A 24244-nucleotide genomic window follows, 5' to 3' on the forward strand; every position below is an offset into this window, starting at 1 on the left:
TATTATGTTGCCTATATAATTTATTTTGCATTCAATATATGCTACCTTGTTTTACTATTTATTTTTTATGGCTACTTACTGTTTTTTGGTAGTCCAAGAGTCAGCAGCATGACACAAAGTAGGCATTCAATAAAAGTTTGTTGATAAGCATAATCATGTTCTGGTCTAGCTCTATTTTGGTACTTTGAACCTGGCTTACTCTAAAGCAGGCTTCAGGGTTTTTTTGTTTTTAGATTTTTTTTTTAAATAAATTTATTTATTTATTTTTATTTATTGGGTCTTAGTTGCTGTGCACAGGCTTTCTCTAGTTGTGGGGGCTACTCTTCCTTGTGGTGTGCAGGCTTCTCATTGTGGTGGCTTCTCTTGTTGCAGAGCTTGGGCCCTAGCCCCAGTGGTTGTGGCTCACACGCTCTAGAGTGCAGGCTCAGTAGCTGTGGTGCACAGGCTTAGTTGCTCCGCGGCATGTGGGATCTTCCCAGACCAAGGCTCAAACCCGTGTCCCCTGCATTGGCAGGTGGATTCTCAACCACTGCACCACCAGGGAAGTCCAAGGCTTCAGTTTTTGTGTGAGGTCTATTAGCATAATTGATGATACATCTTTGTGTGTGTATGTGCCTCTGTGTTTTAGGGGAGGTAACCAAAGAACCTTATTACACAAGTACCTGGTTAGGACCTACTTTCTTCTGCGCCTTTCCCTACTGTATTCCAGTAGATCCGAACATATGTGAATAACCATAAAATGATATATATGTAGAAGTAACATACGAATAAAATAAAAGGAAAGCTGTTTCCACAATGAGGAAGAAATAAAAAAGGAGTTATTTATACTGTCACTAGGAGACAAATGGGATAGAAGCTGACATAAAAGAGTCTTTGATCCTAAATCCTGCAGGTGTTTCCCAATTCTTGTTTTTTTTAATTTATATTTTTGTCTGCGTTGGATCTTCGTTGCTGCTCACAGGCTTTCGCTAGTTGAGGCGAGTGGGGACTACTCTTTGATGTGGTGCACGAGCTTCTCATAGTGGTGGCTTCTCTTGTTGCAGAGCACCGGCTCTAGGCGCGGGCTTAGTTGCTCCGCGGCATGTGGGATCTTCCCAGACCAGGGCTCAAACCCGTGTACCCTGCATTAGCAGGCGGATTCTTAACCACTGCGCCACCAGGGAAGCCCTGTATTGATATTGATTCTTTCTTCAGTGATTTCACTTTATTTAGTGCAATGTCTGAGAAGGTGATGTTATAGGAATCTGATAGTATGTTCATTTCATTTTTTTTTCCCTTAGTTTTCAGGCAGATGAGGGGGTAAAACTCTTTTCCATCCGGAGAGCAGATCTCAAGGAATTTGTCCTTGGCGAAAACAGGAAGCATGCTCAGGAAGCTTCGCCTATTCTTATTTTCCTTCCAGAAAAAGAAATGGATTATCTATTTAAGGTTTAATCGAATTACAGCAGAGATTGGCACCACATTTTAAATCAACTATAATTCAATTAAAAAAAAAAAGATTTAATAGGATTAAGGGGTACGGAATCGGGCTGACCTCTGATGCCGAAGGACGGCGACTCCACGAGAAAGCGAGGAATCCGTTTAGGGCGGAATTTAAGGCAACAAGTATTTTGCTTTGTCAGGTGTTGAGTCCAGGCCCGGGGGTTGGCGGTGGTGGGGGAGGATTGGAGAAACAGCCAACCCCGGCCAGAAGGACGGTTGCCATAGTTTCCACGTAGCTTCATTTCCCTTTCAGCCTCATTGTCTTCGCGCGGCGCTGGAGATCAAGCAACTTCCGCTTCCGGTCGGGGCGGGCTTCCAGTCGGCTGGGCGCCGAGCGTTGAGGACCTTGTGCGGGGGAAGGGTAAAGTGAGGCGGGTGTGGCGGGAGGGCGCGGTTCTCGCGATTCCCCCCTTCCAAGCACGGAGAGACCCTGTTCCCGGCTCCCACCCCAAACCGACCTGGGCCGAGGAGCGGTAATTGGGAGGGAGAGGGGACGCCTGCGGCGCGTCCCGGTCTCCCATGATCGGCCAGATAAATCTACGTGGGGACGCCCTGCTACCGTCTGTCTTCTTCCCTATGGTAGGGTTTGTATTGGCAAAGAGATCGGGCGAATCTTGATAACAAGTCGCGTATACTTTCTAGGATATGGGGACTTGCACGTGCCCCAGTCGCGCATGTTCCAGAGCCCGTTGCATTTCCGGGCCCTGAATAAGCTACGTCGTTGTGTATTCTGTTGTGTTTCTCTTTATTAGCTGGTCTCTATGCTTTACCACCCCTTTCTCCGTCATACTTTAGGTCCTGCAGACTGAAGACTTAAATCCAAGGTCATGGCAAAACATCTGAAGTTCATTGCCAGAACTGTGATGGTACAGGAAGGGAATGTGGAAGGTGCATACAGGACTCTAAACAGGTAACAGAATCATGCCTAGACCAACTCTTGAGAAGTGCGGTGGTTATTCTCTCACTTCCCCTGTTGTAGGTTGTCTCAAACCAGTGCCAGCCCAGGTGTTCACAGCCTTGAAACTTCTCAGACCCTCAGTTTACTATATTAAAAATGAAATTCTTTCCCAAACCTAACTGTGAGGCTTACTTATCAGCCATCATTCCTTTGATAATGAACCTGAATTCTATCCAAGACTTTAAAAAGAGCCCAAAGGGAAAATCAAATTATAAAATTGCTAGTAAGCGAAAACATTGTACATGATAAATAGAAAGCTGAGTGAGGGATTGGTGTGGGACAAGGCTAATGGAAAAGATGAACTCAGATTTGGGATCTTAGAGAAGCAAGCAAGAGATAGAAAAGTGTTACAGGTTCAGAGAAAGGTTAACAACACAAGCAAAAACAAGATGGAAATGAACTGGCTGGAGTGGAGGAGCTGTATTGAAAGGTTTTGAATGCTAGGGTAAGAGATGTAGAATGACTCTAATAAAAAAACGCCTCACAGTTGTGGTTTCTCAAGAAAATAGTTCCTTAAGCTTCCCTTATCACTAGTTGTAAGGATTTTGACTTTCACTTATCATTTTCTCCCCAGTGAAGCAGAGTTTGGAGAAACAAATGCTTGTTGAGTTGAATTATAAAATAATTATATGAAAGAGGTGTTAATATATGAGCTGGTCCTCTGCCTTAAGGCCACTAAGGTGGTAGCTTTATGTCAGAAGTAAGAGAAGCCTAGGGAGATTGAGTTATATTCCTTGGGTTACAATTGTTGAATGGTGGAAAGAAGCATAAATCACAATTTTCTAGTGCAATGTTCTTTGCTCTGTTACTACATTATTGACTAGTTTCGCTGGAAATGGAGAGACCTACGGCAGTCACTCTCCAGTTAAGAATCCGTATTTGATTGGGTTTAAATATAGGTGGGGTTCTTGGGGACTAAGAAGGTAAATGAAAGAGAACCAATTCTTATCCAAGCAAAGAGTTCTAGGTGTGGAGGACTGGATGGCAGAGGACCATAGTAAATGAGGACAAAGGTGCTGTCAGAAGCTACGTAATTGAGAAACAGTTGCAGGCTGAGGATGATTTGTATGTCTTTTAAAAGGATCTGGTCTTGGGTCAGCCTCTTCTTTCAGTGACTGTGCATGCCAATCATATCCTTGGGCAGAAGCTGTTCCCTCTGCATTTTCACTTGCGTTGAAAGTAAAGATAATCAGTTAAGTACAGGGCAGTAAGATAATCCTATTTCATGTTTTTGTATTGCTGCTCATTCCCTACTCTCCTATTTTAGACCTTTAGGTGGCATGTCTGTGGGACGGTTGAGATGTCTAATGATCTTTCTCTGCCCCTATACTGGAAGCACCAAGTGAATGTCTTTACAGATTCTGAAGTGAATTAGCTAGTGAGATGAAATGCTGAATTTGGGGAAAGGCAGTCTTGTAGATTACCTCACCCTTCTGACCTCTTCCTGTAAGTTTTTTGTTTGTTTGTTTTTTGGTTGTGCAGTGCAGCTTGCAGGATCTTAGTTCCCCGACGAGGGATCGAACCTGGGCCCCCTGCAGTGCAAGCGCAGAGTCCTAACCACTGGACCGCCAGGGAATCCCAAGTTTTTTTCTGTATGATTTATTTTGGTGGATTTAGATGGGTCTTCTAACTAGGGTGACTGTGATGTTTGTGTTGTTAAGGGATGTCAAAGTAAAACAAATTTCCAGAGGCTCAGCTTTAGCTCCCCTCACCTCTTTTATTCTTAAAGAACAAATAACACAAAAGCAAGAATTTTGTTTTTAGGAAATTAACTACTCTGATGAAGAACCAAAAAATAATTTGTGCAGCATTATTTATTGAACCATTTCTTACAGTTGTATCAAGAAAGTAGCTACAGGGAATTCCCTGGCAGTCCAGTGGTTAGGACTCTGCCCTTCCACTGCAGGGAGCACGATTGGGGGTGGGGAGGTGGGGACGTGAACTAAGATCCCACATGCTGCGCAGCATGGCCACAAGGCCAAAAAAAGAAAGAAAGAAAGAAAGTAGCTGCAACTTTAATACTTTTGACCAAAGCCAGGCCTAAAAATAGTTTTCTCACATAAATGAGGCAGCATAACTTAGTGGTTTAGAGCACAGAGCCAACTGACTGGTTCAGATCCCTGCTGTGCCATTTATTGGCCTCATAATCAGTGATTAGCTACTTAATATCTCTGCCTCAGTTTCTTCAGTAAAATGGAACTAATAATAGTGCCCACCTCATAGGGTTGATGTGAGGATTAAGTTAGTAATATAAATAAATTGCTTAGGACAGTGCTTGGTACATGGTAGGCATTATGTGTTAGCTATTATCATAATTTGGAAGTAACTGTAAGGGAGTTTTTACGCTTTTGGTTTTACTTTGTGGGTGATTTGTTTATTCATTTGTTTTGCAAGATTGACAGTTTGCTTTAACTTTTTTCTCTTATGCTCCCTGATTATTAAGTTATGCTCAAGGTGGCCTGGAGGTGAAAAAATGAGAATTTAGCTTTATTTTGTCCTGAGGCTCTAGTTGGCTACTGGTATATTGGAATGACTTTTCCTATACATGCTGGTACTTTCCAACCAAGGCTTCTTCTCTATATGCTAATGCTAATCTCATTTTGAAATAACAGCATTTATTCCGTCTGTATGCACTGCTCCCTCATCCCCCATTTCCACTTAGAAAAATTTAAAACCTGAAAAACAAAATGTTTCTAACTTCCTGCCTAAAGGAGTTGATCATCTCTCTATTGATGCCAAGTCTGCAGAAAGCATAAGGCCAATTCACCTTCTGAGAGAAGACTCTTCTTCTATTTTTTTGCCTGGGATTGTTATTAACCTGGAAACAAATCTCTGTATCTCCGCCTCTTATGAAATCCTAATTTAGCAAATACCTTTTTATTTAAGCAACATGAGGGTTTTGCTTTTCCTGTTTTTTCTTTTCTTTTCTTTTTTTTTTTTTTTCATTTTATCTGAAAATCTTTCCTGATCCCAGGTGTGGAGTGGGTGTAGGTGAGAAAAAAAGAAATACATGACAGAAGGTGAGGTGTGTTTGGATACCTTCTGTCATCTGGCCTGGCCTAGTACTGTCTTATACCTTCTTGTTCCTAAGAATCTGTTTTCAAATATCTCTAAATTGATTTCTTCCTTCTTTCCTTTCTTCTTCCCTCCTTCCTCCTTTTTGTTAAACAAGAGCCCCATACTTTTAAGATTCTCTTTTTATAGGTGAATTGCAGTTTATGCATACTTTTTTCCTGGGTAGAAATGCTCATTTTAGTCAGAAACAGCAGGAAACTGGTCAGTGTAACGCTATGTGGTTTTTGACCCTGCTGCCAATCACCTGGGGGAATCTTTATTTAAAACAAAAAACAAAAACCCTCGTGATGTCAGGGCCCAACCTGAGACTAAATCAATCTCTTGATGGTGGCGTCTGACCAGCAGCATTTTTTACAATGTCTCATGAGATTTTAATATTCAGCTAGGATTTTAATAGTCTTAAGGGTAGAGACCTATGCTTTTTCATTTGTATATTCCTTGCATTTACCAAAGTGTCAGGTGCATAGAAAGCTCTCAATAAATGTCTACTTAATGAATATAAATGTTCCTTTATCTTCTGTCACTCCCTAAGTTTAGTGTTTGTCAAACCTTTCCACTGAAGTATACTTAACAGGAGAGGAGAGTGAAGGAACTATAAGGGGCTCTTCCACCACAAGCAAACATGGAATTTCTTTTTTTAATCTCTCTTTTTTTAATTAAAATTTTAGGTGATTTTTATTTGTTGTCTTTACGTTTGTTTTAGGGCTAGCACCCCCACTTCCACTCTAGTTAAAGTTGGTCCTCCAGGCAGATGCATTGAATTTATCTAGAGATTTTTGTCTTTGGATAGTACCCTTGGCATTCTATCAAGTATCCTAGGTAAGAAATGTGGTATTACTTTTTCCTCACTTCAGGGATTAAAACACCAACATAGGAATAGATCTGGGGGGGGGGGGGGAAACAATTTACATTGCTGAAAAAGAAAAGAATTTGATCAGAAAGGAGAGGCATGGTTAGGCAGAAAAAAAAAAAATGAAGAAATTCTGGTCCCAGACCCTCAGGGCCTGAGGTGTGATGATCTCGTTTTAGGCTTCCTTATGAATTTGGAAAATTCGAACTTTGTGACTAAGGTTATCTAGGAAAACAGTGCAAGAAGTGCATGGTTGGAAGAAGCCAGCTTGGAGCAAGTATTACGGCGGTGATTTTTATAATCTTTGGGGAGGATATGTATTTTGTCAATGTAGATTTATTCTTTAGGAAGCTGCATTTATGTTCCTTTTTATCTTGGAGTGTTAGATACATATCCTTAAATTGTATTTTAGCCTCAGGAGAAAAAAGTGAACAAATATTTTGTTCTTAGAATAGGCAAGGACTTTTAAGCATTCAGATGTGAGCAGGTTGGTTCTGGAGTGTCCCAGCCTTCCTATCTGTCAGTCTGTCAAACACAGTAAACACAGTATTTTCTTTCTTTCTTTTTTTTTATAAATTTATTTATTTTATTTATTTTTGGCTGCATTGGGTCTTCGTTGCTGCGTGTGGGCTTTCTCTAGTTGCGGGGAGCGGGGGCTACTCTTCATTGTGGTGCACGGGCTTCTCATTGCGGTGGCTTCTCTTGTTGCGGAGCATGGGCTCTAGGCGCGCAGGCTTCAGTAGTTGTGGCTCACTGGCTCTAGAGCGCAGGCTCGGTAGTTGTGGTGCATGGGCTTAGTTGCTCCACGGCGTGTGGGATCTTCCCGGACTAGGGCTTGAACCCATGTCCCCTGCATTGGCAGGCGGATTCTTAACCACTGCACCATCAGGGAAGCCCAGTATTTTCTTTCTCTTTCTTTCTTTTTTTTTTTTTTAATGTATTTATTTATTTTTTGGCTGCGTTGGGTCTTCGTTGCTGCGCGTGGGCTTTCCCTAATTGAGGTAAGCGGGGGCTACTCTTCGTTGTGGTGCACAGGCTTCTCATTGCGGTAGCTTCTCTTGTTGCGGAGCACAGGCTCTAGGCACACAGGCTTCAGTAGTTGTGGCATGCAGGCTCAGTAGTTGTGGCTCACGGGCTCTAGAGCGCAGGCTCAGTAGTTGTGGCACATGGCTTAGTTGCTCTGCAGCATGTGGGATCTTCCTGGACCAGGGCTCGAACCCATGTGCCCTGCATTGGCAGGCAGATTCTTAACCACTGAGCCACCAGAGAAGCCCTTTTTTTTCTTGTATTGAAGTACAGTTACTGTATAATATTATATAAGTTACAGGTGTACAATATAGTGATTCACAATTTTTTAAAGGTTATACTCCATTTATAGTTATTGTAAAATATTGGCTATATTCCCCACGTTGTACAATATATTCTTGTAGCTTATTTATTTATTTATTTGGCTGTGCCATGTGGCTTTGGGGACCTTAGTTTCCTGATCAGGGATCAAACCCGGGCCCTGGCATTGAAAGTGGTGAGTCCTAACAACTGGACCGCCAGGGAATTCCTCTTGTAACTTATTTTATACCTAATAGTTTGTACTTCTTAATCCTCTACCCCTATATTGCCCCTCCCCTACCCTCTCCCCACTGGTAACCACTAGTTTGTTCTCTATATCTGTGGGTCTGCTTCTTTTTGTTATTTTCACTAGTTTATTGTATTTTTTAGATGCCACATATAAGTGAGATTATACAGTATTTGTCTTTATATGACTTATTTCACTTAAGCATAATGCCTTCCAAGTCCATCCAAACACAGTATTTTCTGACACTTTACTTCTTTTCCTCTGGTTTTCTGTAATGTCCTCTGGCTGCCTTTGCTGTATATCTCTCTTAAATCCCGGGCTTCTCCTCGTTTCTCTCAGCTTTCTGATAGTTGGTAGTTTAAAAATAAGTTGCATGTTCTGCGGTCTAATTACAACAATAGGTATGAGAGCAAATGAGAGAAGAGGGAGGTGGTTAAAGCTTTAGCATGTTTGGAGCACAGATGTAGTCTTACAAAGGAAACAGCCTATGTGTCTGCACAGTGAGACCACCACAAAATGCTTGTTATATAACCAAGGGCCCTCATTGGTGCCCTGGGATGAAGAGATGGAGAGTAGGGGTTATTAGGAAGCCCTGCGTGATTGGCTGGTGCCCAAGTAAAGAAAGGCAAGCACACTGGAAGCATGCCCAGTTGAACCCTTTTATTCATGGTAGGTGAGCTTCTGGGCCCATTGAGTCCTTCTGTGTACATGTTGATCCTGATGTAGGCTGGCTACACTGACATGTGAGTCTGCCACCCCCAAATTCCCCAGCCCAGGCAGCTCAGCTCCTTTTATGTAGTCTGTTGAACTGGCAGCTGAGTTCTCCTTAAATGTTAGGTTGCCAGGCGCCCAAACTCTGGGTTAATCTGTTTACTCTAAACCCCTTGGTTGACTAGTCCTTGAACTACCTGTGAAAGCAGAAGCATCATTAGTAACACCCTCTCTATTTACTTCATGAGTTCTACAAAACTCTTCCTACATCCTTTATTAGAAATGAGTTGAGTAGATGCCTCTACTTTAGGGATTCTGGAACATTTGAACATAATCTGTGCTTTTTTAGGATACCTAGAAAGTGCAAGGTAAGGAAGGAAATCCTCACCTTGCACCTTGGAATTTATTTGGTTTGTGTTTTGGAACTAGAGCCATCCAAGGAACACCATTTAGCAACCCCATCATTATGTTGGGGGCCACCGATCTTTTCACTTTTTTCACCTCCTCTAACATTCCTTTGGTACTTTTTTCTTGTCTTTCTTTTCTGCCTGACCACACAGGCATTTACTTGGTAAGATGATCACTTCTGTTTCAGAACCCTTTTGAAACTCCAGTAGGATACCTGAGTGTGTTTCTAAACTCCTCCTCCTTTTGCTGTTTTCTTTCATACTACTTTAAACTGTCTTTGTCATTCCAGTAGGCTCTTCTTCCTAGGTGAAGTCATATCTAGGGTCTCTGTTCTTTTCATAGTTTCTCCTCAAATCCAGTCTCCTTGCCCTTTTTATATTTCCAGTCTTTCCCTTTCAGGCACTTTTTTTGTTGTTGTTTTTTCTGTTTTTTCTCTAATATACTAGTCTCTAGTCCAAAAAGTGGCCTTCATTTAATAGCAGTAAACAGGGTCTAGACAGAAATAAATACTTAATTGTTTGTATCAATTCCTTTCCCTTTGTGTGCCATGTCTTCTTGGCTTGCATCTTTTTACTTTAATTAAGGAGCCTGGCCCAGCTCTTCCCTCCCTTATTTTTCGCTTTGCCCATGGGCACCGCAATAATTTGTCTTTCAAACCTCAGTGGTTTTGTTTGAGAAGCAGAGTGCTATTACAGAGCACTGCACTAAAGACCTGAATTCTACTGCTAGCTCCATTTTGTGATCTTGGGCAGGTCAGCCTGTCTAAACTTCAGTTTTCTAATCTGTAAAGAGACGACGGGAACTCCCCTGGTGGTCCAGTGGTAAGATCCTGCATGCCATGTGGTGCGGCCAAAAAAAAAAAGATGATATTACCTGCTTAATCAGGTTCATAGGATAATGATTAGGGTCATGGATATGAAAATGCTATCTAAAGTCTAATGTGCCATTTTAGTAAAGGTAATATTGAGGCCTTCTGAGCTAATATTCCCAAGAACTGTGTCTGTTAGAAAGTAACTTAATCCCTTGAGCTGTGGACATTTGTCAGTCACCAAGAGGATTCATTTTTGTCATACATTTACTGATATTTGCTCTTTTGCCAAGTACTATATTAAATGCAAAAATGAAAGACTTAATCTCTAACCTTAGAAAGCACACAACCCCGTAGGGGAGAATTTAAAAACTAAAAAACCAAACATGGCTAAATATAATACTGTCTGATCAGTGCTTTAAAAGTGTACTGTGGGGCTTCCCTGGTGGCGCAGTGGTTAAGAGTCTGCCTGCCGATGCAGGGGACGCGGGTTCGTGCCCTGGTCCGGGAAGATCCCACATGCCGCGGAGCGGCTGGGCTTGTGAGCCATGGCCGCTGAGCCTGTGCGTCTGGAGCCTGTGCTCCGCAGCAGGAGAGGCCCGTATACCTCAAAAAAAAAAAAAAAAAAAAAAAAAAAAAGTGTACTGTGGCATTGGTTCTCCCTGGACCATTAGCAGCAAAATCATTTGGGAACTTGTTAGAAATGCAGATTCGTGGGCCCCACCCTAAACCTGTGGAATCAGAAACGAGGTGGCACAGCAGTCAGTGTTTTAACAAGTTTTCCAGGTGACTGTTGCATGAGTCTCAAAGTTTGAGAACCACTGTGCGTTGGGAACAGAGAGAAGGAGTGATTAATTTCTCCTGGACCAGTTTACAAATGTCGTTACCCGTTGATCTGGGCCTTTGAAGAATAAATAGCCTTTCATAAAACAGAAAAAGAAAGGAATCATATTCTCAGAGAACATCATGAACAAATGTAAAAAATACATGTGTAGTGTGTTTGGAAAACACCTAGTTCAATATGACTAGACATAGGCTTTTTAGGGCAAGTTATTAAAGATAAAGCTAGAGAGAGAGAGGGTGAAGCTCAGTTGTTTAGAACTTTGAGCTTAGACTAGTGGTTCCCAAATTTATCTGCACATTGCAATTACCTAGGGAACTTAACAAACCCTGCCCATGTCCCTCCCCTCTTGTGACTTAATTGGAATGTTTTAAAGATCCCCAAGTGATTCTAATATGCAAACAAGTTTGGGAACCACTGGCTTATTTTGTTTATTGGGAAAGATTTTTTAACATCAGAGTACACAATCTGATTTATTTTTTATAAATTTATTTATTTATTTATTTTTGGCCGCATTGGGTCTTCGTTGCTGCGTGCAAGCTTTCTCTAGTTGGGGCGAGCGGGGGCTGCTCTTCGTTGCGGTGTGCAGGCTTCTTATTGTAGTGGCTTCTCTTGTTGTGGAGCACAGGCTCTAGGAGCACGGGCTTCAGTAATTGCAGCACGCGGGCTCAGTAGTTGTGGCTTATGGGCTCTAGAGCGCAGGCTCAGTAGTTGTGGCGCACAGGCTTAGTTGCTCCGTGGGATCTTCCCAGACCAGGGCTCGAACCCGTGTCCCCTGTATTGGCAGGCGGATTCTTAACCATTGCGCCACCAGGGAAGTCCCACAATCTGATTTATGTTTTAGGACAATAATTGGTGTAGGGAAGGAGAATGGAAATAGGGCAGCCTGTTTACCCTTCACAATTCAAATAAGGTATCCGTTAGAAAGCTTTCATAACCACCTTCTTATCAAGTCCAGATTATATACCTCTCCTGTGTGCTTCCCTTATCTTTGCATCTATCACATTCTATTGTAATTCTTACATAATTGTCTTCTCTACTAGACTGCAAGGGTAGGGAACTATGCCTAAGTTTGTTTTATATCCTCAGCATTTAACACAGTGTCTGGTACAGAGTTGGGATTACATAAATACTTATTGATTAAATGACCAGTTAGATGATTATTTCAGTACAGGTATAAGGACCATAATAAGAGCTGTAGCTATAGGGAAAGGAGAGAAGGAAAAGATCTAAGAACTATTTCAGATTATAGAATGTATAGGATATTGTAAATGTGAGTGTAGGAAGTAAAGGAGAAGGCCTACTCCAGGAACATGGTGAGATTTTTAGCTTGACTAACTGGTGATGCCATTAGCAGAGAGAGTACAGAGGAGGAAGAATGAATTTTAGGAGGAGATAATAAAATTGGTTTTTGTGGGGTTTAAGGCAATTGGAAACATCAGTCTAGTTCTAAGATAAGATTGGGGCTAGAGATAATGATTTAAGAGTCAACCAGTGTCTGGGTCTGTTCTCAAGTGTGGCTCTACATTAGAATTACCTGAGGGGTGTTTTAAAATATACCCAGTGTATAACCCCACTGGAGACCAATTAAATCAGAATCTCTGAGGAACGGGACCAAGGCATGAATACTTTTTAAAGGCTCTTCAGGAAATGATTGCATTGTGCACAGGGTTGAAGCCCGTGGTAAAGTTTAAGGGAATCATGTAGAACCAAAAAGGAGGTGGTTTACAGTCAGAATCTGGAGGGATACCAACAGTCAAGGGTAAATTAGGAAGAAAGCCAGCAATGGAGACCCTTTTGTGGGCCAAGATACTGAGTCTTTGGTGCCCTACTTTTTTTTGGCTGCGTTGGGTCTTCGTTGCTGCACGCAGGCTTTCTCTAGTTGCGGTGAGTGGGGACTACTCTTTATTGCAGTGTGTGGGCTTCTCATTGCGGTGGCTTCTTGTGGTGGTGGCTTCTCGTTGTGGAGCACGGGCTCTAGGTGCGTGGGTTTCAGTAGTTGCAGCATGTGGGCTCAGTAGTTGTGGCATGTGGGTCCTACAGAGCACAGGCTTCAGTAGTTGTGGCACACGGGGCTTAGTTGCTCTGTGGTATGTGGGATCTTCCTGGACCAAAGATTGAACCTGTGTCCCCTGCATTGGCAGATAGATTCTTAACCACTGTGCCACCAGGGAAGTCCCCTGGTGCCCTGCTTTTCTATTGTACAACTCTAGTGTTGGATCCACATGACTTCTGGGCATGACTGTGTTTTCAACAGAACCTGAACTATCTACTCCTCCCACTTCTGGGAGTTGGCAGCAATTCCCTTGCCTCCCATCTCCCTGCCACTAAAACCTAGACAAACTGATCTTACAAATCAGCAGGAGCCTAGGAGAGGATCCCAAAGGATAGTGGTTCCCATGTCTATTCACATTTGTAATGTACCCAAAGCTCAAATCTTTTCAAGTACATGTTCAATCTATTATTGTTATCTTGGGCTTTTGGTATAACATACCAGCAATAAATAGGGTTTCCCACTGAGCGGAAGTAGCTGGTAGTTTCTTATTTTTATTTCCTTCTGCTGTCCCCCTTGCAGTTATAATTAAGCCATGTCTCAACTTCTCTACCTCCAATTGTGTTTTTGACTTACTTTTTACATGTAATGAAAGGAAAGGGTAGGCAGGAATGGGGTCATGTAAACAGTGCCAGGATGGAGGGCAGTAGCAGCAGGTGCCTCCAGACCTCCTCAGGACCAACTGATGATGAGTTGAGAGGGAGAGACAAGTTGCAGATTGGAGCCAGAGCTCTCAGGAGCCCAGGGATAAGGTAGGTTATAGAATAAACCCCCATGTCCTCTTGGCTCAGTGAGAACAAAGGGGCTGGTTTGAGTTAAGCGTGTTATGAATCCAAGAGAAACTGTGTTGTAAGGAATTAGGTGGGCAGGAAAAAACAAATTGAACTAAATTAAGATTAATAAAATACGGTTTCTGTCTTCAGGGATTGTTAGTCTAGTGAGGGAGACATTTGTATAAATAACTAACAGAATGGCAAAATGAAATAATCTCTAAATAGGTATACAACAAAATTATTTTCTCTAAGAAGATGAGAAAGCTTTTGTGGAGAGATGGCATCTGGATTTAGCATCAAAAAGATGTGGAAAATCTCAGAAGTTTGGCAGCTAGGGGTTGGGGATGGCATTCTAGGCTGAAGAAGCAGTGTGAGTAAAGACTTGGTGTTAATGTGTGTTCAGAGAGTAGTCAGTAAAGTAGTGTGGTTGGAGCATGTGGTACATGGAAAAATCATGGTTGAGGCTGTTATTTTAATGCTCCCATTTGTATCACTGTTGTGATAAGGGCCTCTTCTTTCCCTGTATTAAGTGGGCCCAGATATTTCTCAGACTTACAGACTTCAGCTGCATCAGCTCTTAAACACAGTAGGGGTGGAACTACATTCTCCTCTAAGGACCACGTAGGAATCACCCCTAGTTATTTTTTCCTATTGCAAATGACTTACCCATTTGAAAATTCTGAAATGGCCCCTTGGTTGAGACTCACTGCCATAGGGAGCCACTGTTCTTTTGGGTCTGTGCCATATCCCTCAGGTGTGTTGTGGTAGAAAAAAAAAAAAAAAGGTTGAGAACATGACCATGACTATAAACTCCCCAAGAACAAGGACTGTATAATTAATTGCCTTTTTATTTCCCCACATATTACTGTTTGGTGCCTGACCTCTGTATGTTGGCAGTTAATGCTGTATTGTCACTATTTCACACCATTTTTACAGACACCAGTTATTTGATCAATTAACTTCTGATCATTGTGAAACTGGAAAAGAACAATAAGGAGCCTAAGCCTCTAACTTCATTGCCTGTCTTTATACAGAATCCTTACCATGGATGGGCTCATTGAGGACATAAAGCGACGGCGATACTACGAGAAGCCTTGCCGCCGGCGACAGAGGGAAAGCTATGAAACCTGCCGGCGAATCTACAACATGGAAATGGCTCGCAAGATCAACTTCTTGATGCGAAAGAATCGGGCGGATCCGTGGCAGGGCTGCTGAGGCCTGTGGATAGGAGGCCCCATGTGAAAATCCTTATCCAGCTGTCTCCACCTCTCTTCTTTCTCCCACCCCATTTTCTCTTACCTTTCTTACAATAAACTCACATATATGCAAGAAGGCCTGCATATATAGAAGCAATCCCACTAGTCAGCAATAGACACTTTCCTGTATTAAGTCAAAGAGAAACCGAGTCCAGAAGTAGTCTGGGAGTAGAATGGTGGTTGCCAAGGGCTGGTGTTGGGAGGAGGGGAATGGGAAATTATTGTCTAATGAGAGCAGAGTTTCAGTTTGGGAAGATGAAAAAGTTCTGGAGGTGGATAGTGGTGATACTTGCACAACAATGTGAATGTACTTAATGCCACTGAACTGTACACTTAAATGATTAAAATGTTAAATTTTATGTTTTGTATATTTTACTGTAATTTTTAAAAAATATTTATTTATTTATTTGGCTGCGCCAGGTCTTAGCTGCAGCACACAGGATCTTCGTTGCCGCCTGCGTGATCTTTAATTGTGGCATGAGGGATCTAGTTCCCTGACCAGGGATCGAATCTGGGCCCCCTACATTGGGAGCATGGAGCCTTAGCTGCTGGACCACCAGGGAAGTCCCTATATTTTACTGTAATTTTTTAAAATGTAGTCTGAAGTGGGAAATTTTTTAAAATGTCGTGGAGTATATCTACCATGTCTAATTTTTATGAAACCCAAAGCAAGATCTTATTATTGGAAAACGATCTATTCCTCTTTACTGAACCGCCTTCCAACTATTAGGTAAAAGGAAGAGGAAACATGTATATATTTGGAATAAATTCTACTTCTGAAACACCCATCAACCAGGGTAGAGAGCTGGAAACCTTCCCCAAAGGAATCCTTAAGACAGTCTAACATTCACCCCTGTTTTGTCTTTCCTGTGGTTTTCCTAAAGGAGGCTAGTGGAGGGTTGGTGGAAAAGAAAGCAGTAGATGGATGGTAGGAAAGAGAGAATGGGGGAGTGTTAAGAGAAAGAAGGGCACAAAGCCAGAAATACCTACAGCAGTGGTTCTCAAAGTGTGATCTTCAGATCAGTAGCATCACCTGAGAAATTGCTAGAAATGGAAAATTTGGGACCCTACTTTAGACCTTCTGAATTGGAAATTGAGGTTGAAGCCCGGCAATCTCGTTTAACAAGCCCTGCAGGTGATTCTGATGCAGGCTAAAATTGGAGAACCATTGCCCTATAGTACTCAAAAGAGATTCCAGGTGGAGGTCCCAACTACCACCCCTGCCCTCCTCAACAGGCACTCCTGGGCATGGGACTCTTGACAGCTGGGGCATCTGACCACTGTGGGAAGACCAGCTGCTCTGCTTCCTCTCCTGCTGTGTTTCCTCTGATCTTGGTCCCCTAACAGCCATGCCTGCTAGTATAAGGAGAGTTGGTGCCAACCCCTGTAGGAGAATGCAGAGGGTAGGTGGAAGTGGCTAGCCCACCTCTCCTCACCCTGAGTGGAGCCCACTCAGCATAGTGTTAAAAAAGGAAGTAAACAATGTATAACTGATTCACTTTGTTATAAAGCAGAAAATAACATACCATTGTAAAGCAATTATACTCCAATAAAGATGTTAAAAAAAAGTAAACAGAGCCAACTGCCAAGCCTCCTATCTCTCCAGATTACTAGTGTTCAAATATTGCCCCCTTGTGGTACAGTAGCGTGGCTTCAGATTTCTTCTGGTCTTAATTCTGTCTTCAGTGTCTTTTTCTCTCTTTCACAATAACCATACTTACTGATTAAACAGCAGATATGATGGAACCAGTGTTCCTTGTGTCTCAGGGCTTGATTGTCTTTCTTCCACTCATCAGGAATAAGGCCCATGGTAAATAAAGCATATTATTGGGCACTACATAGAAACAGCTTATAAACAGAAGATCTGGTCCTTGTCCTCTAGAAACTTACATTGCGGTTTGAGAAATTCTATATACAGACTGTCTTCAACTCTGTTACTTTTGTACAACCTCATTTTAATAAGTTAACAAATTAGACACTGATACTTCTGAATCACCTTTCAATCTCTGAATTTGGTCTTCAGTACATTACTTTTGAATGATTTTGAGCCACAGCATGTTATCACCTGTTGCCGATTGCTGTTGCCAAAGAATAAAGACCTGGCTTCTGCCAAAATGGCAGGATACGTTTGTGATAGCAGAACTAGGTCTGTTACTTGGCAGCATTTCTCCCTGTTAAGTGGCAGCTTTTCTCTGAGGCTAAAGTTGCTTCTGTCGTCTCTCCAAAATACTAAGGGGTGGCTAAGCTCTGGAATTTGTCTCTGAAATTATCCCCGGCTTGTCCTAATCTCCAGTCCTGACCACTGTCCATGTGCCCTGGAGCAGTGAACAATGATGGGTTGTAGCAGGTAGCCAGTAGAAAAGGCCTCGTGTGTGAGAAGCGGGTAGCCGACTTGGTGAGGTCCCAATCAGCTTGTGCTGTCATGGAAGGAAGAAAGACCTTCCACTCCCTGCTCTGGGAAGCTAGAGGATACCTCATGGTCATTTAATGAGTGGGGATTGCCCTAATCTTTTTATTACTGCATCACCTTCGGGAGAGGGGTGCTTTAGTATTTACACAGTTATAGGGCGATAGATACAATACCTCCTACCTTGATCTTAGGCACCTATGACATCTCTTAGATGTCCACTGGATTACCTCTGTCAGGCATGTTTAGTACTCTGGAAACAGGTACCCCTTTAAAATTGGACTCTGTTGAGTAACTTTGACATTGTACTTTTAAAGTTTTCAGAAGTGCACTAAGTACAAAATAAGTTTGCCTATATGTTAACTGAAAATACTAAGGAATAACTACTCACTGTATACAGTAAGTCCTCTACATACAAACCTTCAAGTTGCAAACTTTCAAAGATGTGAATGTGCGTGCCAGCCCCTGCGTGCCAGCTGTTGTACTGTACTACTGTACTTCTCAAGGTACTATACTGTAAGGTTAAAAATGTTTTATTTTTTGTGTTTGTGTACACATTATTTGTGTGAAAAGTATTATAAACCTATCACAGTACAGTACTATATAGCTGATTGTGTTAGTTGGGTACCTAGGCTAACTTTGTTGGACTTACAAACGTGCTCTTGGAACAGAACTCGTTCATATGTAGGCGACTATTACTTCAGACTGTATTAAGTGTAGGTAGTTGAAGGAAAAGGAAAGGATTGGAGCTTCTAGTATGTTCCAGCTACCTTATATGCATAGTTTTTTACATAGTCAAAAAGATCTAGATTCAGGGGCTTCCCTGGTGGTCCAATCGTTAAGACTCCTCACTCGGGCTTCCCTGGTGGCACAGTGGTTAAGAATCTGCCTGCCAATGCAGGGGACATGGGTGCGAGCCCTTGTCTGGGAAGATCCCACATGCCGCGGAGCAACTAAGCCCGTGTGCCACAACTACTGAGCCTGCGCTCTGGAGCCCACGAGCCACAGCTACTGAGCCTGCGTGCCACAACTACTGAAGCCTGAGCTCCGCAACGAGAGGCCACGCAATGAGAAGCCTGCGCACCGCAACGGAACAGTAGCCCCTATTTGCTGCAAATGGAGAAGGCCCTCGACAGCAACGAAGATCCAACGCAGCCAAAAATAAAAATAAATAAATAAATGTATTAAAACAAACAAAAACTCCTCACTCCCAGTGCAGGGGGCCCGGGTTCGCTCCCTGGTCAGGGAACTTGATCCTGCCTGCCGCAAGTAAAGATCCTGCATGCTTCAGCTAAGATCCCACATGCCACAACGAAGATCCTGCACATGGCAATGAAGATCCTATGTGCCGCAACTAAGACCCAGCGCAGCCAAATGCATAAATAAATATTTTTAAAATATATATATAACATGAAGTTTACCATTTTAACCATTTTTAAATGTACAATTGAGTGTTATGTAACTATTACCACTATCTATTTCCAAAACATTTTCATCACCTGAAATAAACTAATCATTAAGCAATAATTTCCCACCCTCCACCCCCTGCCTCCCCATAGCCCCTGGTATTTGTCTATTCTATTTGTCTATTCTAGGTATTTCATATAAGTGGGATCATACAATATTTTCCCTTCTGTGTCTGGCTTATTTCACTTAGCATATTTTCAAGGTTTATCTATGTTGTACTATGTATCCGAAATTCATTCCTTTTTATGGAGGAAAAATATTCCATTGTGTTTATATATATGTATACGTGTGTGTATATATATATGTGTGTGTATATATATATATATATATATATATATGCCACATTTTGTTATTCATTCATCTGTCATTAAACACTTGGGTTGCTTCCACGTTTTCACTAATGTGAATAATGCTGCTATGAACGTGGATGTACAAGTATCTCTTTGAGACCCTACTTTTAGTTCTTAGGGTATATACCCAGAAGGAGAATTGCTGGATTATAGAGTAATCCTGTTTTTTGAGAAACCACCATGCATTTTTCCATAGTGGTTGCACCATCTTACATTCCCACTAACAGTGTGCAGAGTTCCGATTTCTCCATATCCTTGTCAACCCTTGTTATTTTCTGGGTTTTTTGATAGTAACCAACCTAATGGATGTGAGGTGGTATCTCCTTGTGGTTTAGATTTTTATTTCCCTAATGACTAATGATGTTGAGCATCTTTTCATGTGCTTTTTGGCCACCTGTATATCTTCTTTGGAGAAATGTGTAGTTAAGTCCTTTGCCCATTTTTTAATTGGGTTATTTGTTTTTTGTTGAGTTATAGGAGTTCTCTATATATTCTATATATTAATCCCTTATTATATATATGACTTGCAAATATTTTCTCCCATTCTGTGGATCTCTCTCTTGATGGTGTCCTTTGATGCAGTTTTTAATTTTGAAGTCCAATTTATTTTTTCTTTTGTTGCTGTGTTTTTGGTGTTATATCCAAGAAAATCATTGCCAAATTCAGTGTCATGAAGATTTTCCCGTTTTCTTCTAAGACTTTTTATGGTTTTCGCTCTTACGTTTAGGTCTTTGATCCACTTTGGGTTAATTTTTGTATATGGAATGAGGAAGGGGTCTCACTCTTTTGCATGTGGATGTCCAGTTTTCCCTCCACCATCTGATGAAAGACTGTCCTTTTTCCATTGCATGGTCTTGACACCCTTTTAAAAATTCAACTGACCGTGGACTTCCCTGGTGGTGCATTGGTTAAGAATCTGCCTGCCAATGCAGGGGACACGGGCTCGAGCCCTGGTCCGGGAAGATCCCACATGCCACGGAGCAACTAAGCCCATGTGCCACAACTACTGAGCCTGCGATCTAGAGCCCGCAAGCCACAACTACTGAGCCCACGTGCCACAACTACTGAAGCCCACGCGCCTAGAGCCCGTGCTCCGCAACAAGAGAAGCCGCTGCAATGAGAAGCCGGTGCACCACAACAAAGAGTAGCCCCTACTCGCCGCAACTAGAGAAAGCCCACGTGCAGCAACAAGGACCCAATGCAGCCAAAAAAACCAAACCAAAACAACAACTGACATTATGTGTGAGGTTTACTTCTGGGCTGTCTAATCTATTCTGTTGATCTATATGTCCATCCTTATGCCAGTGTCACACTAAGTATGTTTTGTTTTCTGTTGTTGTTTTTTTTAAATCTATTTTATTTTTGGCTGTGCTGGGTCTTCGTTGCTGCACATGGGCTTTCTCTAGTTGTGGCGAGCGGGGGCTACTCTTCGATGCGGTGCGCGGGCTTCTCATTGCAGTGGCTTCTCTTGTTGCGGAGCACGGGCTCTAGGCGCGCGGGCTTAGTAGTTGTGGCGCACGGGCTTAGTTGCTCCACGGCATGTGGGATCTTCCCAGACCAGGGCTCAAACCTGTGTCCACTGCATTGGTAGGCGGATTCTTAATCACTGCGCCACCAGGGAAGTCCCTAAATATGTTTTATAAGTTACATTTAATCCTCACAATATTCTTGTAAAGTAGAGACTTATTCTCATTTTATAATTGGGGAAACAACCTCAGAAAAATGTATTACCTGAAGGAATCACAGACTTACAGCTAGTAACTGCGAGACTAAGATTTAAACCCATCTGATTCCAAATACTGGAAATAAAATCAGTTCCTAAAAAACAAAAATCCCTATGGGGAATTGAATCCAGGTAGTTAAAAGCACTGAAACTAAATTTACAACTCTGCAGAGTTGGAACTCATTAACCCATTCAACAGACTTTTTGGAGTGACTACTTATGTGAGACATTGGTTTTAGGTGCTGTAGATACAATGAGGAAACTGAGGCATGAAGTAGTTGAGCAAGAAGTACCCTCAGTTTGCTACTCAAAGCCAGGATTTATTCAGTGTTTCATCCTGTACCATCAGGGAAGGTAGATTTTGGTACATACTTCTCAAGCTTATTAAAAACCAGACTTTAAATACAAAAATCTGGTGCTCCCTGGGAAATTCTAATAACCTCCCTAGAGAATAACTGCATTTTCCAGTGAACTTACTATCTAAGAAAACATCTTAGGGTTTTCATTTCTGTCATTTGTAATCTGGAAATAATACTTTTTTTTTGAATTTTCCATGTATAAAATTGTGTCAATTTGGGGGCATGCTTTTTCCAAACTATACTTCACCCACACACAATGCTTTTCAGAAACACTGGTTAAAAGGCGGGTCCGTGAAGGTACAAGCGGGGTGGCCGTGAGACCACTTGGAGATCACCGCTAATGTTCCCATCTTTCGAGAAGGCTTGTGAATACTTGCGGGGTTTTGGACCTACTGGCTGAACACCTGTGCTGTATCCCACCCTGGGCTTATTTATACTTTCTTTTTTTTTTTTTTTGCAATCACCTTATTATTGTTTCAGGCAAGATCATCAATGAATGCTAAAATTAGAAGGTGAAAATTTGATGAGAAACATGACATTTATGTAGTCACCAAGCATCTCCCCCATATTCTTTTTTTTTTTGGTCGCATATTGTGGCATGCAAGATCTCAGTTCCCTGGTCTCAGTTCCTGGACCAGGGTTCGACACTGTGCCCCATGCAATGGAAGCATGGAGTCTTAACCATGGACTGCCAGGGAATTCCCAGGAATTTCCATTCTTTGGGACACCAGACTTCAGCAGGTTCTGAAGCCTGTAAGATCCACTGCTAAAAAAGATCTGTTCTTTAATTCAACAAATATTTAATTGTGCCAGGTGGTATTGTAGGCATTTAAGATATATCAATGAACAATGATTACTGCCTCTGTGGAGCTGACATTCTAGCAGAGGGAGTCAGATGATAAGCAATAAATATAATAAGAAAATTACCTAGTACTAGTAGCATAAGTGGTGATAAGTACTATGGAAAAAGGAAAAAGGAAACAAAAAATGGGATAGTTAACTGTGCCAAGCAGACTTCAGAATTAAATAGGGTGGCTGGGGAAGACTTCTCTGAGGTTAATTTTGAATAAAAATCTGAAGGAGTTAGGGAGCAAACCATGCACATATCTGGATGAAGAGCAATTCAGGCAGAAAGCAACAAGTACAAAGGCCTTGAGGTGAAATTATGCTTGGCATGTTCAAGGAACAACAAGGGGTAAGATCCTGGAGGTGAATGAGTGAAGAAAAGAGTAGTAGGTGAGATCACAGAGATAATGGAGTGGGGCAGATCTTGTAGGGCATTTTGCTCTGAGTGCTATGTAAAGCCAGTGGATAGTTTTGAGCAGGGAAGTGATACAACATTTCTGATGTGTTAACATGATCATGATGGCTACTCTGATGAAACTAGACTAAGTGAGGACAAGGTGGAAGCAAGAGAAAACAGTAAGACTACTAAAATAATCCAAGCATAAAGGTGATAGTAATGTAGGGTAGTGAGAAGCAGATGGTTTCTGTATATATTCTGAAAGTAGGGCCAATGGAACTTGCTGATTGGCTGGAGAAAAACAGAGGGGTTGAGGATGACTGAGATTATTGGCCTGCATAACTGTCAACTGAAAGAAAAATGTACAACATGAGAGTTGTGAGTTTAGTTTTATACAGGGTCTTACTGAGGGAGACACATGTTCAAGAAGCACTTGAAATGTGTTCCACCAGACTACAAAATGGGGGAGACTTATAAAGACAAAAACCACAAGGTTATAGTTAGTTACGTGAGTTCTTTATTAATAATTATAATTGGAGCTGGCAAGAAGTAAGGGTGCTTGTTTTTGGGGCGGTTTTTTTTGGCTGCACCACACGGCTTACACAATCTTAGTTCTGAACCCAGGCCCTGGCAGTGAAAGCGCCAAGTCATAATCACTGGACCGCCAGGAAATTCCCAAGGGTGCTTGTTAAATAAGGGTTGGTTGGGGTCCGAACTGGTTGCACGGTTACAAGGGGAGACCTTGAGACCATAAGGATGCAGTGGCATGTGTTGTTCTGAATATGACCAGTGGTGTCCTTGGGTTCTGTACAGTTCAAAGAAAGTTCAAGTTCTCGGTGGGGCAGAATTGTGTCTGAGACCAGATCCTCAATGACCTCCCAACTCCATTTTTGTATACCTGTACTGTGGTTACTCCATTATAATTTCAATTTATCACCAACTGTAAGAATATGGTTGCCATTAACTGAGATGAGGAAGACTGTGTTGGGAGCTGGTTTTTTGGGGATGGTGGTGGTTAGAATCAGGAGCTTAGTTTTCATCATGTAAGTTTAGGATGTCTACTATACATTTATGTAGCCAACTGGATATATTATTATATGTCAAGTAGCTGTATTGAACTCTGTGAGAAGCACTGTCACTCTTGTGGTCTTCACAGCAACCCTATGAGGTGGATTTTTTTTTTACAAGTGAGGAAAGAGAGGGCTTAAGTAACTTGCCTAATGTCGCAGCTAAAGTGGGAGAGCTGGAATACAACTACAGACACTGGCTTTAAAACTCGTGCTCTTGCTTAATCATTAAGTAATACTGAATCTCAGTGGATGCCTGACATATAGTAATAGACACTCAATAATTATTTGTTGCGTGAATGAATGGAAGAAAAAAACAGTAAAGGGGAGGGATGGGCTACTATCTTCAGAGTCCTCCTATACTCGTTTTCTTTCTGGGTGATCTCTGGCACCACTGCGAAGTTAGGTTAAAAGGGTAAGGAGGGGGCGGGGGGCGGCTAATGCTAGTGATCACGACTCTCGCAGGGCTACTTTCTATCACAAAGTCCAGGTTTAGCCCAAACGCAGAAGCCCCGTTTTTAGTTCTACCATGACCTTAGCGCACTTATTCTCCACACTAGGAATGCTACAAGTAGCCCAATTTATGCTTCAGGGAACATTAACTTTGCAATAACCTAGCTAACAGATTTACCTGGGGAAACCGAAGGAGGCAAGTAACGCGCAAGCGGAAAACTTTAAAGCGCCGCCACGCAGGCGCTCCGCCGCCGGGAAAGTACCCACTACGGCTGCGCGAATCGGCGGCCCCGCCCTCCCTCATCACGTGCCGTGGGACCGCGGCGTGGCGGCGGCAGTGGCAGTAGCGACGGCAGGCCATAGGGCGGTCAGAAGGTTTCCGGTTCC

At 42.2% G+C, this 24244-nt stretch overlaps 1 protein-coding gene across 1 annotated transcript; it reads left to right on the forward strand.

Moving 5' to 3' along the window:
* The first annotated feature begins 2309 nt into the window (after positions 1–2309).
* Positions 2310–14747, forward strand: MRPS21 (mitochondrial ribosomal protein S21). The gene is made up of 2 exons (XM_065895658.1): positions 2310–2392; positions 14567–14747. The coding sequence occupies exons 1-2, from the start codon at positions 2310–2312 to the stop codon at positions 14745–14747; spliced, it is 264 nt and encodes an 87-aa protein (XP_065751730.1).
* Positions 14748–24244: the final 9497 nt, after the last annotated feature.

The sequence above is a fragment of the Phocoena phocoena genome, chromosome 1 (genome assembly GCF_963924675.1).
Source record: "Phocoena phocoena chromosome 1, mPhoPho1.1, whole genome shotgun sequence".
Taxonomy (NCBI): domain Eukaryota; kingdom Metazoa; phylum Chordata; class Mammalia; order Artiodactyla; family Phocoenidae; genus Phocoena; species Phocoena phocoena.